The sequence below is a fragment of the Meleagris gallopavo genome, chromosome 14 (assembly GCF_000146605.3).
Source record: "Meleagris gallopavo isolate NT-WF06-2002-E0010 breed Aviagen turkey brand Nicholas breeding stock chromosome 14, Turkey_5.1, whole genome shotgun sequence".
Lineage (NCBI taxonomy): Eukaryota > Metazoa > Chordata > Aves > Galliformes > Phasianidae > Meleagris > Meleagris gallopavo.
This window is the reverse complement of record NC_015024.2, coordinates 18,159,941-18,177,161: the sequence shown is the minus strand read 5'-3', so window position 1 is coordinate 18,177,161 and position 17,221 is coordinate 18,159,941. Positions and strand designations below refer to the sequence as shown.

Here is a 17,221-nt window from a genome sequence, read left to right as displayed (position 1 = left end):
GAAATAATAGGGGGAAAAACAACTAGAGACACATCAGTGTCACTCAGGCCTCTGATAGTTGGGTTGGACATCCAGGTATCAAGAAATAGAGCAAAGACGTCAGATAGAACTTAGCAGCCGACTGCCCTGCTTTCTCTGCCCTAACTCTGCTCCTCAGCTCCTGTCCAGGCAGAGCTCCAGCTGGATGCAGGCACTGCCCTGCCAGTCCTTTCCCGCACTTCTTTCTTCTGAGCCTCTGTCCTCTCTGTGAAATACGTCTGTGCAGCTCTTACTTGAAACACACAGAGCAAAAGCAAAACGTTGTCATTCTACCACCTATTCTGACTCACGACAGCAGACAAGAGAACAAGTTACATCGCTGTTCTTCCAAGTCCTCAGAAATAACTGACAGCTCTGCATGGGTTACGTGCTAAGTTCCTATGTAAGGCCAACGTTGTTCCCATGTAGAACCAAGAAGAGTTGGGGCAGCGCAGCTCCCTTATCTGCCATTTCTACCTTCTCTACAAATTCTGCATTAGTAGTTTTAATTAAGCATTATGATGGTGCCATTTTTTTCTTGTTATTTTTACAAACTAGAAGTGTTCCAGTCTCCTTTTCCAGAGAGCTTACCAATTCCAGTTCCAGTTTGTGCAATAAAAACAGTCCAAAGATTGCAGGATCTCTGAAGGAAAAAAAATATAAGGCAGCCCACAAAAATTTATGAGCGCCTGCATTTCCTCTCCTGGAGACATAACAAGTGAAGCACTGTCTAAGAGCAAAATACACAGAGATGACCTTGGTACAAGCTCTCCCTGCGAGGAAAACAATTTAAAAATGCATCCCTTCAGCAATTAAGAGGTTAATAATTTTTCCAATTTCAGTAATGAAATATGCACAACATAGCCTATACTGTGCACTTTGCTCAGCTTTACAGTTTATCACTGATGATAAACTCCAGCATCGTGGAGGTCACTTCAGTCCATCCCTTTGTGCCAGGATTTTGAGTTCCCTTTCCACCTATGTGAAACCTTAAGACCAAAGTGAAGAAGAAAAAAAAAACAAAAAACAAACACGACCTCAAAACTATATGGAGTGGGTTTAAAGATGTAATTTGGTGATGATTGTTTTTTGGAAGGAACCTTTAGGACTTGCCAGTTCCAACCCCTGTGTGGGCTGGGTGCCCCTGGCAGCTCAGGCCTTGGGCCCCTCCAGGGATAGAACGCCCACATCTCTCTAGGCAGCCTGTTAGTGAATTAAAAACTAAATTTACGAAAAGGAGGTATACTCAGTTCCGTTATTTTCCTTCAAATCCTAAACATCCTCAGCACCAGATGGAAACTCGGGTTGCTGTGGGTGCTGGGCTGGGTCTCAGGCCATTGATGGGGGCAGGACCAGGGGCACAGCCCCACAGCAGTGTGCTGGAGCTGCCTGTCCTCACCCCACTGCAGCCATGGGGCCATAGGGCAGCCATTGCCGCAGCCACCGGCACAGGGTTGGCTGCTGGCAGCCACGGACCCGAGGCACTGTAAACAGCTCCACCGCCTTTATTGGCAATTACTGCTGAAGGTCACACATCAGCAGCGAGCCTAAATTCCAGGAAAAAAAGCTGTTCTTATGTAACTGCTGCTTGAATGTTGGCAGGTGCCCAATGGAGCAGTTCACTGCAATGTGGCTGGGAGGGGAGAGGGGAAAAAAAAAAAGAAAAAAAAAGTAGGACATCTCCCAGTCACATTCAGCATCCTGAGCATGCCACCTGCAGGTCAGCACTCAGACTTCTCACCTTTTTAATCCACAACAAGATTCACGTGCTCCTTCAGGACATCTGCACTCAGTGCAGCACAGCCGTCCACTGGGGCCAAGGGGAGCCCAGGATGCAGCCTGGCGCTCACAGCTAGGGTTTGGAACTGCAGAACGCACACTTATCATTGGATTTGGGCTTCTTGATGGGCTGGGGATCTAATTAAAAGCAAGCTTATTGTAACCAGACACAACAACTTTGTTATCACTGCTGGGCACAGATTCACACCAGGTGGCACTTAAGAAAAATTTAGGTTGGTCTTGCTGGCAGCTTCCCCAGAAATTAAAACACAGCAGTGCAACCCCGAGAGGAGTACATTAGGAAAGGCTCAGCCCAAGGGCTTTTACAGAGACCGTGCCCGCCTCCAGCCTTGGGGTTCATCTCTATTGCTTGAGGCACTTGCACAGAGCTGAGGCTCCAAGCTCTGCAGCCCCTGCCTGAGCCCCAGCCCCAGGGCAGGCTGTGAGCAAAGCACTCCCCAGGCTCTGGCTACGGGTTGCAGTGGCTTTTATTTTTATCAAAGCAAATCTTGTTTCTCCTCAACCTTAAGATACCTCTTCTTTATTTTAAGCCAGTCTCATGCAGACCCTATCCCTTCAGCTCTACAGGAACCTGAAATCTTAGGAAATATTGCAAGAATTTCTTTCCTTCTTAATGCATCGTAATCCCTCTCCTCAGAAGAATCCTGCATGAATCCTGCTGCAGTACTGGATGCTGGAGAGCTTGAAAAACATCTACAAAAGCTTAGGAACTCCACCAGTTCTCCTTGGGAGAACTCCAGCTCCTTCCTGTCCCTCCTTCCTAGCAGCAATGCAAAAAGCAATCTCAGGATAAATCCCTCAGCAGAGAGCACAGAACCTGGCCAAGTGAAGGCAGTGGGATCAAAGCACTGCTCGCTCCTGCACTGCCAGCACGCCTCGCACCGCGCTGCTGATCCTTCCTGCTCTGCAGGGGATTTCCTGCCCCACGGTGGATTCCAGAGTTATTCACCTGCTGAGAAAGGCACTCCCTTCCTTCACCCTCAAATGCTAACAGGGGCTGCAGCTCCTGTTTTCTTCCTGCCACAAGTCTCTGTGACAGATGCATGCACCTTTTCACACTGTGGGGTTCAGCGAGTCTGGAACACCCCACATTGAAATTGCCCAGCAGGAAGCAAGTGGAGGAGGATGTGAAGCTCAGACTGCTCCTACCATCACAGAAATCCTCTGAAATCAGGCAGCTCTGCCCTCAGTTATTTTACTGGAGTCTTACCCTGAGCAAATAAGCAGCACTTCAGCTGGTCAGAAAAATTACATATTGCAGAGTTAGGCAGGGAGGGCATTTATTAGCTCTGCTGACACTAGAGATTGCTGTGTTCTTTGTCACACACGTGTACCACTGCCAGGGGTGACAAGCTGAAAAAGGCAACACTGGACTGCCTTTGGGAATCACCAGTGGTTCCAGACCCTGCCGGATCCCCTTCCCACACACCCAACACCTGTGCCTTCCAGTAGCTGCTCCACCACAGAGCAACAGCATTCCAATGCTGCAGCCTCAGGAACAGATCCCAAATTGCTCCATGCGCTCTGGCTGATTTATTGCAGGCAAAGGCAGCGCATTACAGCCAGAAACTGAGAAAGAGTTTCATGTTATGACTTAATTTGCAATTAAACAATTCATGGTTTTGTCTGAAGGTTCTCCAAGATGAAATGCTGCTGCTATTCTGGGATGCGCCGCACAACCTGGGGGTTCAGCACCTGATGGAGGTGTTTATGTGCCAGCAGGATCATTTTTCACAGAGACATTGCTGGTATGCATGCCCCAGGTAAAATGGGGCAAAAAAATCTCATTTAAAAAGTAGTCGCTATTTCAAATACGATGTGGTTCTCCTCAGAGAAAAGTTACCCAGATAAATGCAGCTGATCAGCATCCAAATAGAGTTCTGCACAAAGTGCCTTATAGTTCATCATCTCTTCCACTGAATAAACAGGAGCAGCACTGTATTTTAAAGGGCTGAATTTTGTTGCCTCTAAATGGTCGGTTTGGGAGATAACACGGGAAACAAAAAGAGGAAAATTCTTCTATTTCCCTGGCAGTTCAGTGCAATAGGGTGCTAGTCCATTCACTTTCTGAGCATCATACATTTATGCAAAAAGAATCCCAATATTTGTGCCCACGCTGACTTTTTGGGTCTGCCTGAGGAAGCTGCAGCAGCAGAGGCAGCTCAGATTCAGCAGCTTACACCAAACATGCCACCTCTGGAGTCCTCAGAAAGCCTAATTTCAGTAAAACTGAAAGCCCTTCTCCACACACAGCCTTCCTGCCTGCAAACAACTGCACCAGGCCAGCACAGAGCGGTGCCCACCGCCCTCCTGCTGCTCCTTGGGAAGAAGCCACGTCCCACTGCCACGCAGCTCAGGCAGGGGCTGCTCCCACGGCCTCCCAGCTTCTTCTGCTTTCCTCTACTAACACCACTAAAACATTTGTCTTTCCAGAGAGCTGACAGAACCTGACCACAGCTTTCAGTGCTTTATTGCAGCTGAAGGCCGATGCTTTGACAGCGCTCACAGCAGTTAGTGCTCCAGAGGCACTCAGAGATGGTCCCAGACCTGAGGAGAGCTCCTATGGCACCAGGAAACTGCCAGGAATTCTAATGGCATTTAGACTGATAATCCAAGCAGTGACACATGGAATTAGTTTTGGTAACTATTCCCATTATAGACACATGGCAGACTGAGATCTCCACTACTGCACTGACACAGGCATACAGTGCTGGAGACAACAGGACAGGTCACAGGCTGCTCAAGAAACAAACACCATACAAACAACACTGGAGAAGAGAAATAAAATTAAGACCTCAGCATTATCCAATTCAATGGTAATCTGCTGGGAAAAAAAAGAGGGGAAGAATTGAAAGCAAGCATTAGTAAGAGAAATAATTACAAACAAATCTTACATTAGGATCCTATCAATCATTTAACACTGACACCATAACCCAACATCATGCTTATTTCACAGCATTGCTTTGCCCCAGGCGTGTGAGGGCAGCTGAGCTGGGAGCCCAGCAGTTGGGTTTCCAGTTTGGAACAGAAGCAGAATTCTGAAATCTAACAACTGGAGAGCTGAGCTCATCATCTGGTAGGCAGCAGGACGAGGTGCATGAATGACATGTTTCAGCTAAGTAAAAAACGTGGGTCTAGCCTACACTGTCAATGGAGCGGAGCTTTCAGCACACTGAACGCACCACGGTACGCTCCGCAGTGCCGGGAGCGCTGAGCGCGTGCCAAGAGCAGGAGCCTTCAGCAATATGGAAAGCTTCGAGCCTTCCCACAGGCTTCTGTGCATCTGTGCTCTCACCACGCTTTTTGCATGCTGCAGAGGAATCCCAGCTGTTTAATGAAGGTCTCAGTTAATGGGATGAGGCAGCGCTGTGCTCTATGCTTCCACCTCCGGAAGGGACAGCACACGGGTCAGGAGGGTGCAGCATTTCTACTGTTTGTGCTGGAGGATTCAGTGGGAGAGCAGGAGCGGCGCCTTCTATAAATCAGACTGTTGCAAGAGCAGCACTCAGCACACCAGCAGAACTGCACGCTGTGCCCAAGCTGGCCCTGATCTTCACTGCTGCTGAGCACTGCTTGCAGTAACCCCTCACCTACAGCTGCACAGTGGGATGGTCGGCAGGCTGCTCACAGCACCAACATCTGCTGCCTGCCTCTAGGCCTCCTAGCTTTAGAATAAGATTCTCTTCCTTCTTTTTACGCTTCAGGATGAATGAAAAACCAAAGGCATTGCCTCTTAAGTGGTGACTAAATCCAGCTATATGAGCACCGGGGAGAGCCATGGTTGCACCTCTCACACCCAGGCAGCAGCTGTCCTACACCACCAGCAGTTTATCTGTAAGCTCTCAGCTGCTTTCTCATATTCAGAGATCTACTTCAAGGGATGTTCTTATTTTGCATTATGTAACTGATCTGCTGTAATGCATTTTCTACACTTGGAAGCCTGAGAATTTGTGTTGGACTCTCCAACAGAATGGTGTGTCCCAATAACTGCATCCTCTGTTTGTCTGTTTGTAAAATTCTAAGGTACTCTTGTAAATGAATTTCCATTTAGAAAAACCAACTGGCATACTGCACTAAGAACTCAAAGCTTTTATTTTTTTCACATATATTGTCCACCACTTACATTACACCAGCCGACCTTGAAGAGCCTCTCTTGGCTGTTTTTTAATGGGAGAATGTACACTGATAAATTCACTAACAAAATGTAATACCAAATCTGAGATTGTGTTTCAACTTTTATATCCCCTTGCTTTGGGTACGAGAAAGTATCAGCAAGCACCAACACTTGCTAAAACAAATCACCTCGCTCAGCTCCCTATTGCTGGAGCAGCCTGACTTGTGCCGGCTGCAGCCAACCCCTTCCAGACCTGACCTGCACCATCCTGCACATCTTCATAAAGGGACATCGGGGCTGAAGACTTCCAGCTGCACCAAGAGGCTGAGCAGAGGTCAGAAGATTGCCTCAGGGCTTTGCAGGGAGAGGGTTATGACAGCACAGGACCCTGACACTTGAGCAGACGAGGACAATTCATGGAAAACAAGCTGAAAGCTGCAGCTGCCCCATCCTACTGATCTGCTTCCCCTTTCTCATCCCACCTATACATGTTTCTTCCCTGCAGTTTATTAGGGCCCTTTCCCAAAGTCAATGAGTTTATCAAAAAACACTGCTACAGCAAAGTGAAGGTGATTCCTTAGCAGCACAGCACTGCAGAACAAATGCACAGCCACAGCCGGGAGGTGGGCTGGATCTGGAGAGGTGCAGCACATGGGAAGGAAGCACGCCCTGGCCATCCCTGCCCTCTGGGCACTTTGCTAACAGCCTCCCTCCATCCCGCCCTGCTGCGTGCTCAGCTGGATGCACTCGGGTTGCAGCCCACACATGTGCACGTGCACAGCCACATGCGTGCAGCCTCCCTGTTGTGTTTGCTCTGCTCTGTCAGCTCCTCCAGGTCTCTGCCCCCTGCTGAACAGGCAGCAGAGCACTGTGTTCTGCTCCTGCATCCTCCTTTCCAGCTACACCAGACAAAGCAGAGGTTGTCTGGGCCATCCCAGGTGGGCATTCACCTGGTGATGTCAAAGCTTCCTTTGCCTTCACAGCTTCTCCCTTCTTCACAGCTGCAGCTATAACTACAAACAGTTAATATTCATATTATGAAGCTGTCTGAGCTCTAAAGCTTTTGCCTTTTGGGCTGTGAATCTAGCACTGTGCAACAACTTCAAACCCTACAGCACGTGCTCGTCAGACACGAGACACCATCTGCTCACAGGCACAGGCTCCCAGCTGCAGGGAGCATCCTTCCACACCACTGCTTCCCAGCCCCAGCTGCCAGTTCTGACCTCCTGGCGAGCACGTTCACCCAGAGGCTGTGCTGCGTGCCTGCTGTGTGGCATGTCGTTAGGCTGGATTGTTTAAAAAACGTAGGAGATGCTTGAGATTGGGAGTTTGAAATGGACTGCAGGAACATGCAGATTCCCAAACAAACTGGCATAGACACACGCTTCCAAATCGGAGAATTGGTCTGTAACTACAGGAAAACATCCCTCTCAGCTAGACAAAGGAACTGTACGCAGGAAAGGCAAAGAAGAAAGAGGAAAATACAGGGGTGGCTAAACAGACAGTTTCCATCTGTAACTCACAAGATGGTGACTCAGATGTATGTAAATTAAAATCAAACCACTAAATATCCTCTTATTGCAAGTGTATGTGACCTGACGAAGAGAGTCACCTGGACCCAGAAAACAGATAAAGAGGTTATATTCATTGTAGAAAGGTAACTATTGTCAGCAACTGCAAGAATTAGGAGTTAAACCTGCAAATTTCAAGTAGAAAACAACAGAACCAGGCTAACTTTTCCAATTCTATCTGAAGTTGTTAGCTGAATAAAAATTTTTTGTTCCTTTTCCAGCACAGAAATGCTTACACATACAAAACAGCTTGAAGAAGCCAGAAGTTTATTTTCCTTTACTGAATAATAAAGGCAGTGTTGAACATGGAATGACAAACTGTCAATTACATTACCTTTTCCCCATAGCCTCTGTCTTTGGTCATCATTTCCCTGAGTGTCTGTAATACTTTAATACATAGTTTCTCTTCATTCTCCTCTAGCAGCTGTTTAGTATGCTTTATTAATCTGAAAGTAAACAATCAATTACAGTTCATTTTAATAATAGCATTCTAAAAGTAGGATAAGATATGTGGCTCTCTTACTGAATTTAAGCTGCAAACAGGGTTTTATTAAAACATAATTCTGTCTCTCCATCATATAACTGTTTGGGGAATATTCTCAATAGCAACTTGTAAGAAGCCACTATGGGCTTTGGTGAAGCTGTGAAGGAAATGCACAGAGTAGCAGGCAGGAGAACCAGGTAAAAACCATCCGATTACAGGCAGAAAGAAATCAGAGGAAGGCACCATGTAATTTAAGACTTGATAAATCTTCAGAAGGAACACTAACAGCAAGGAGAAAAGCTGTTCCACACGCGACTTTGTTAAAAACATACTGGCTGTCCTCAGTAGTGAAATTTGAAATCCACTCTATCCAGCATTTATTAATTACTCAGTTACCTGGTTTCTGTGATCTCTGTACATAACCCACTTCTCCAGGAGTGGATCTGAGAACCTGGATTTTGCCCTGAACTGCCCTCCAAATGACCCTGTAATCTTTTCTCTTCCTTCACTCCAAACTTGGGCATCTGAGTTATGTGATGCATGAGATAACAATTGATTTTGACACAGTTCCCCAGCATAAGAGCTACAAGGACAAGTGCCTCGCAAACATCATTGAGGTCGAAGACGAGAGTCAGTTCAAAATTGTATCCTCATTTATACATGCTATATATAATTCAGCAAATAGACTCCTCAATAATAGCTCTAGGAGCATACCAGTCTTTCCCCCACACCAGGAGCTTACCCTCCCCCAAACACAAGCACTGTTTATCATAGCAAGAAACACCAGCACAAAGCTGGGGAAGAACGCACCCCTCCATGGAGCACAGGGTGAAAATTGGTAAAAAGCAAAATATTAAAAACCTCCCAACACGTCAGATTTCAGGACAACTTACTTGCAAATGAAACCTCCACTTTCACATTTCCTCCTTGCATCTGTGTTCTCTGGGAAGAGCAGTTCAGGTCTGTGAAGCACATCTACCAGTACAGACAACTCTGCTTGGACAAGAGGACGTAAACGATCCTCTAAAGCTGATACAATGTCCTAGAATATATTGAGATGTTAAACATTAAACACGTATATAGTTATATACAAATTAATTCTACGAGCTGCAAAAGAGGAACTGGACAGTTAGGTCTGTCCTGCCTGGACACTCTCAGATAGTTATGCTTATGTATACTGACAAAAGAAGTACCACTTAAAATTATGCATAAATGGGATTCTTCCCCTTTCACTTATGTTTGGAAAGCTGTAGCTACGTGAAAATAAAAGGATGTTTATGCTAAAACTTCAGCACTCAGAAAACACTGAGATATATGCAAAGGCAGAGAGAAAAAGTTTAATCGCATTGAAAAGAACAGAGGGGATTGGATAGAGAGGGACAAACCATTTCAGTGAGAATGGGCTGGGCACAGTTTTTACATTAGGTACTAAATTAACATAAAGTTAGTTAGCACTGTTTGCTGTAAAAAGATTTCGAGCATAGGATGAATCTTCAAAGGAAAAAGACATAGTTTAAGATAATGTATTTCCTTCACTATGAAAAAGGTTTTACTGAACCATTTACTGGTCTGAACATAGAAATAGGGACTGTTTTAGCTATTTTCTAACACAAAGCATTATTTTTAAATGTTACTTTTTAGCAGAAACAGTGGGAATGCCAGCACACCTCAGGAAAATGACTCTGGATGCAACTGTGTCACAGGAAAGCGATGCACCCATTCATTTCAAGCTCTGCAGTGCTTCCGTGCAGGTCTGTGGCACCTTTCACTGCTTGGTGTACAAGGAGCAATGCACTCAAGGGGTCTGGAAGGCTGTGACAGTGAAAATGTCCTCCCTAACCAAAGGAATACTTTATTCCTAACAGATGGTGGAACAAGAATCTTTCAAGTACCAGTAACTTTAGATGCCATCCCCTCCTGAGGGAGTAAAGCTTCTCTATTCATTAAGCGTACATTCAATTCTGTTTCCTTATGCGATGCTCTACATTTGATTTTATGCACAGGATTACATTCACCATCAGCTAAACTTGTTAACCACCGAGCATTCTGACTAGGCAATTCCCAAGCATTGTTCTACTTAGTGAATTCCTCCTTTCATGTCAATACACAGGTGGTTATCAAAGGAGGAAGGGGTGCTGCACAGTCACCTGTAATCTTTCAATTATGTTTCGATAATCCCTGGAAGCAGCAAGCACTGAATCTCTGCGGGCAGCATTCCTTGCAGTCATTCGCCAGTTCATTGCAGTCTTCTGCACAATATTGTGAGATTTCAGGAAGAGATTGTTGACCTGACTGTCCAAGTCCACAGGAATTGCAATGGCTCGGCTTTTCGCTGCAACAAGTAGAGGTTCAGTAAGAACAGATTCCTTTTGCCCATGTATCACAGTCAGTGCAAAAACAAGACAAGCTCTGCTTGCAATTCTTTCTGCAATCTGCCTTGTATGCACTTTAAACCATGCAATGTATGGCCCCTGTGTAATGGTCAGACCTCCCTGTAGCACTACTTTAAAGGATTTCACAATTCTGAGCTGTTTATTCAAACTGTGTGAATAGGAGTACGTCCTTAGACACACACTAATCCCATGCTAGCACACACGTGCACCTACCCAACAGAATTTGGCTTCATATCCAGTACAAATTACTCTTTTTGCTACTCAAAGCAGAGCAAATTACTGGGAGGAGTGCTACAAAACTACAGATGGACCATTTCCCAGTCACAGATCAACGGGATTACAGAGAGCTCAGGTTAAAGCAAGAAAGCACTTCAGGTTACTGTGACAACACCTATTGCTCAGCCATGGCAATCCATCGGCACAATTCTGGCTTTGCAGGGCGACTTGGCTCTGAATAGCTGCAAACTGCACCAGCAAGAAGCTGAGCTTTGTTTTGGGAAGGATGACACGTGAGCAGCAAATACAAGACCGTGTTTGCAGCATTGAGATCTGATTGCATCCATGTCTTACCTACATCTGAGAGCACTCGAATGCAGCTTTCCACTGATGCCTTTTGGCTTGGCATCAACCAGTTGCAATGGTAAACTCTGAACACACCTTGCAGCAACTGTACAAACACAGGCTGTCGAGTCTGGAACACAAGACGAAAGAAAAATCAAGCATCACATCATCCTGAGATGTGCCAGAATCAACTTGAGGTAACACTGGTTTCCAGCTTCAGCCATGGCTTCTTGCACACCACTCATTTCCAGCTGGTCTGCATCCTTTAATTACACAATGTACTGCATAGGCAGCATATCTACCACGCCATCAGCAACCGAACGGAGAGGGTGAGAGCAAGGGCTGGAAGGGAAATATTAAATAGACAGCTTCTAAGGCATAAAGCTTTAGTAAATGAAGACTGACTAAGCAAAGGAAATAAGCAGTAATCTTAATCTGTTTAATCAGAGTTATCAGCAAACCTGGCACACGGAGGTTCTTCCTTTAGCACTGACCAGCAGCTGACTCAATGGCCCACAGGTAAATGGGACTTGGCTCTTGGCTAAACGACAGCACAGCTGCAGAGCTGAAAACTCATCACTTCAAATATCACCTGGTATCTAATTTACTGAAGAAACCAGCTGGGTATTTGTTATTTTGAACATAGGTAGTAGTTAGTGGTAAATAATACCAGTTGTTACAGAGCAGCCAAAATTAACGTGTGGTTTTTAGCCCTGTACTTTGCATGGTGATCTTCCACTGCAGATAGGTGAGCTACTCTGACACACAAATGCACATGAGCTTTGCTCTTTCATCTTTACAACATCCCAGCTGTATCGATCAGAACTCCCCACTTGGTTTTGTATAATAATTACTTTGTATAGCAATTCGTTTATTTTACCTAGAGAAGAAAGAGCATTTAGAATGTTTCAAATGAACTCTTCCTGAGAGGGAATACCCACGTCCCACTACCTATTAGCTATGTCATCTGTCTAGCAGCTATGTGAACTACACCACAGTGCACAGCCCACAAGACTTAGGAACCAGAGAAAAAATACCTCTTTTATTCTGGTCAAGATCTGTGTCTGTTTGTAAGAAAAAAATGGAGTTAGAAGGAAAAAAACCATATCTATTAGATGATTAAATCTATTAAACCAATACATTAAATGATACCACTATGAAATACATAAAAGGAGAGTCAAAATTAAAGAACTAAGAATTACTATGAGGCAAATACCCAGTATTCTTTCTAGAAATAAGCCAAACACCAGCAACAAGGCAGATAGTGTTGTTCTCTGCGGGCACCGAATATATCTGCATTTCTGGACTTCAGACACTGACAGTCCTTCCAGCTCCTTTCCAAAGACTTGCTGGTCTAAAAGGCTTCAGAGCTGCTTAATTTGCTCAAACTAGGTCCATAAATCAAAGAAGAAATTCATTCCACGTTCCACATCCCTCCAAGAACACTTGTGAAGGAAAGCCTCGGGCAGCAGCAACCTTAGGAGGCAGGCAAGCTAAACAGTATTTGTTACAGAGGAAAATTTTTGGACAGTTGTTCTTTGAAAAGACATTTATGTTCTCCTAATTTTATATTATTTGAACTGTATGATAGATGTACAAGGTGTTCCTTGAACAAGCAAGGCTGGTCCTGACTCAGGGGAGGCACAATTCAAGTCCAACAAGCCATAACATGAAAGAACATCAGACAAGAAGAGGCTCGCATGAAAAGAAATGAGAGGACAAGGTGTAGCAGGAAGAATGGGGAGCAAGCAAATCCAGAGGCAAGGCAAAGCTGAGCGACAAAGGTCGTTTGCCTATATGCAGACAGGGAGCTCTGCAGAATCTCAGATCTGAGGGTAAAATCCCACCTGGGGGAGTTATGTACACCAGCCAGGTACTCCAGCAGGCTGTGCTCCTCTGGTGGGAGAGCTCTCAGATGTGAGAAAGAGTGTTGACAGGCAGGGAAAGGTAGAGACAGAGAACTTAACTCAAAGACACAGAAGCAAGGCAAATCCAGGATAAGACAAAGACAGAGCTATCAGCTGAGATGGTAAGGAGGGATGAAATCGCTGTGTACAGAGGAGTGAACGAGATACTGAAGAAAACCTGCTGACATATAAAGTTATCAGATAGCTAACGTGATGATAAGGAAGTGTATTCAAATGTTGTTCTCTCAGATGACAATTAAAGGTATGACAGCCAAGGTATACAACACTGGGATGAGAGGAGAGGGATGAGAGGAGGGCAGAGCCCTGGGGAACAAGGCTAACCATTGATCTCAACTTCTTATCTTTTGATGAAATTCTGACAAACTTTTATGGAAGCTGATGGTACAATACTTGCTGACATTTTAAAGTCACATGAGAAGCAAATGAATCGCTGGACTGCTCAGACTTGCCTGGGTTAAGACACAACTCTAATAAAGCTGCTCAGCCCAAACACAGCTGTTGCAGCTCTCAGTGCTCTCACAGGAACGCACACAGTCGGGCAATTAAAGAGCATTTGACATCAGCTCAAATGCTGCTCTGCTGCTTTCAATGTGACTGACTTCTTGCCTGAATAAGGCCTGAGAAGCAGACCTCTGTTGAATATAAAATAGTTGAATAGATCAGGTTGGAAACTGGTCATCCAGGCACAGGTCAGCTGCACATCCGATTCAGTGAGGGCAGGAACACACTGCTAATATTGGACAGAAAGAACTCCTCCCCTCGTGCAGTCATGCAGCAGTTCTGTGTACGTTTTCCTGGAAGCCTGCAGTCACCCAGGCAGCACACCACGATCCAAAGGCTTACAATTCACACCGTGATGAGGGACTGCCACGGTCAATTGGCAGATGCCCCTTATGGCTGCCTTTGGGAAGCAAGATGCTTCCTAACCTGCTGCCAGTTGCATTAAATTACAAACCTGGAGTTTGCACTCTGAACAATTGCCTTTGGCATGATGAGGTTGCATCAAGTTTCAGCAATCACCATACTCAAACTTGAGAGATCGGCCAGACACCTGACCACTCCGCCCACACTCCTCCCAAGAAGTTATTTATGAATAAAAGAATGATGTTATCATTGTGCTGCAATACAAACATTAGGGCAATGTCCTGACACTGCTGTTCTACAAAGGAAATCTCCATCGCTGTCACAAACATTCCAAATTCTCCCCCATGCTTTTGTTACAGACCAGAAGTTATTCAGCTTAATAGAACAGAGCTTTTGCATTTTTGTTTTGTTTTTAAAGGAAAGTATAACCTTATAGAATACACCAGCCTGTACCCTCTGTAATGCAACTTTCACTCCCCCTATCCTGAAGGCTTGGCACTGAAGCTTTACCTTCTTTCCTCAATGTGCTCTGCACAACTCTTTCCTGCCATCCAAATGCTAACCTCATAACGACATGTAGGCCCTCTGGAGAGAGTTTCTATATGGTTTCAGAGAACTGAATTTACTCATGAAGTGTAACTGCTCTCACAGAAGAAGTTTGTACATTGATATACAAAATCTTCTATCCATTTCTACCTCAAAACAAACACCTTGGCCACAAAGAATACATATCTGCACCCATGTGTCTCTTTTGAGCTGGTAACAGAACCAAAGTGGGATTAACATATATCTCTTCATCTGTGTCTCTAGTTTTTTCCTACCTGCAAAGTAGTGCTCTGATCAGAGAATGGGGAACTGAAGAAAGTGGTGACAATGCTCATCACTATTTCTGTGACGTACTTCTCCAATATGGAGTCAGCGTGCTTTCTGTCGCTGGTGTTGTTGCAAGCCTGCAAGATAATTCATTACTAGATCAGAAGCAGCTCAACCAAAATAGACTAATAAGGAGATGTTTGATTCTGCATCATTCTAGCCAGGGCAGAATGATTCTGGCATCTTTGTATTTCCAGTACGTGCAAAGGCAGACCCCAACACTCTCATTGTTTCAATACGTTGGCATAGAGCATGTTTAGGAGTAAGGAGAAGAAACAGAGTTCCTGAGAAGAAATATGCTAGGAGGATAGGAAGGGCCAAGGTGTAATGCTTTCATATGGGGAAATACTTGGAATCCCAGGCAGAAAGCCATAGGGACAAACAAATGCCAAGCTTGGAAAAACAAAATGGTTCTGACCTGCCAAAAAACGTTGACTATTGCTTGGGAAGGAACTAGCTATCACAGCCAGAATAAGCAAGCCAGGTGGCAGAACAGAAAAATGCATTAGACAAAGGAGCAGGGTGTGGGGCTTTTTTTTTTATAAAAAAAAAAGGAAAATATTAATGTGTTCCATGGAATATGACTAATGAAATCCACAGGCACGGGGAAAAGGCAAATATAAATGTGAAAAGGCACAGCAGCTGGGGGCACTCACTGCCTGGATGCAGCAGCACTGTGCCTTATATTTATTGCTATATGCTACAGAGGTTAAACTTTTTCAATTCAGTACCCAGATACAGAAATCATTACCCGACAGATGTCAACCAGGAAGTTCTCAAATAGCTTCCACATATGATTACTGGTGTAAATCTCTTTCATTTCTACTTCCGTGTCCACATAGCAATGATTCAAGAAGTTGATGTATGCAATTTTAACCTAAAAGTGGAGAAAAAGATTACCATTAAAAAATGAAAACCTGTGAAGTATTGTGAATGGATATAATGTCACATTAAAACTGCTACATAAATCATTTGCAGCTCAACTTCCTTTTATTTAAGCACTGGTGAAATTTAATGCCATGAATAGCAAGACATCATCCAATAAAAAACACTGGGATTACTGCAGACAAAACGTCAGCATTATAATCATTTCCAGTTCTGCAGAACCATCTGTTCAAGTTTAGTAGCATACTCCATAAACTTCTCTGCCTCAAGAACCCTATAAAAGAAACAAGCACAGCATCGTATCCCCATGTTAAGGGCAAGGAAACAAAAGGATTTCACTGAGCTATCCTGAGTCACTAGGGTTGTCTATAGCAGGACTAGGAGAGGAATTCAGTTTTCCAGCTCACTGCTGTTGCTCACCTGCTCCACCACCTTTATCACTGCAGAAGGACTAAATAATATTAAATCTCTCTTGCCAAAGTCAGTACATTTCAAATTCATGCCGGCCAGTGTCCCCAAACAGCCCTCACCTCAGGTATGCAATCCTCATGGGTTACTACCCTAACAATGTCATCCAGAGGAAGCAGGGAGTTGCATTTAATTTCTGTGTAGACATTCTTGCCTTCTGTGCACACGGCAAGCAGTTCTACCAAGTGGATGTGGTACATCAGTGGGCTGTTCTCATCCATCCGATCCCTCTCTGATCTCATCATCTGCACCAAAGTCTGGAAGGAGGCTCTGTCATTGTAGAACACCAGGACGTCTTCTCCTGCGTTCACCAGCTAACAAGAAAGAAAAATATTCCATTAACAGATCAAAGCCTGGGCATCACCCCACAGCATCCTCCCCTAATCAGCGGGCTGTTGCAGTGCAAGTCCTGATGAGCTCTTCTTTGGAACCTTAAAAGAAGTGCAGCCGCCAGGTCAGCTGGGCGTTCCTCTGGTGCTCCCCTCACACGGCGCAGGGCTCAGAAACGGCATTTTCTCTTAACGAATTTACCGCTTCTAAACTGCTGAGGAACTTCAAAGTCAGCCCAACTGACTGCTCAGACAGAAGTTGTGCCAAGAAGCTTGTGACTTTCCATTGTACTTTTTAGTTTCACACATATTGCCTCAGCTGACTTCTTAATGCAGTAAGCTGTAGATGTACCATTTTGTTCAGAAAAATGCCTTGGGGGCACGCCGGGTGGGAGGGCTGCCAGGCTCAGTAATTCCACCCTTCTGAACAAACACCATCAATTTTCCAAGGCTAGCAAGTGACATGTTAAGTCACATACTGAAGATTTCTATCAACTTGACACTTCAGGTCTGGATGGCCAGAGCTTCAGAGCACTGAGGCTCTCCTGTAACTCCACAAAGGGAACGGCAGCACGCAGACTGAGAGCTGCTGTGGGGCTGAGCACTACAAAGACCACAGCTGTAGGGATCAGACAGCCTTCCAGGCAGAGCGTGGGGCCATCAGCTAGATAAGAGGCAGAAAGCAACCCCTTCCTCCTCAGCAGTTGCTGACCGTGGTCAAAGCTGACTGCTGAACACCTTCACCAACCCAACCTCACGTTGAGAAGCTCACAAAACCATTTTTAAACTGAACCGCAAAGTACTGAAGATCTCTGATCAATTGATGCAGAGGCCAGAGCTTGACAAATCTGGTCCTCGAGCTCCCCCTGCCGAAGAGGCCAATAACAACGCCATTAGTTATGCAGACAGACTGCCAGCTTGCCTCCAAAATCC

At 45.1% G+C, this 17,221-nt stretch overlaps 1 protein-coding gene across 4 annotated transcripts in view; it reads right to left on the bottom strand.

The window, feature by feature from the left end:
* Positions 1–17,221, bottom strand: part of ITPR1 (inositol 1,4,5-trisphosphate receptor type 1) — a 147,719-nt gene that overhangs the window by 67,497 nt on the left and 63,001 nt on the right. For 3 of the 4 annotated variants that reach the window (XM_019620243.2, XM_019620244.2, XM_019620245.2), the window contains 7 exons: positions 16,022–16,273; positions 15,358–15,483; positions 14,555–14,683; positions 10,951–11,071; positions 10,135–10,319; positions 8,881–9,029; positions 7,838–7,949 (listed from right to left, as the gene is read on the bottom strand). In XM_019620243.2, the coding sequence (XP_019475788.2) occupies positions 7,838–7,949; positions 8,881–9,029; positions 10,135–10,319; positions 10,951–11,071; positions 14,555–14,683; positions 15,358–15,483; positions 16,022–16,273 (1,074 nt within the window). Of the gene's footprint in view, positions 1–4,612; positions 4,640–7,837; positions 7,950–8,880; positions 9,030–10,134; positions 10,320–10,950; positions 11,072–14,554; positions 14,684–15,357; positions 15,484–16,021; positions 16,274–17,221 lie in introns of all 4 variants that reach the window. The other variant, XM_019620242.2, reaches the window with a different exon arrangement.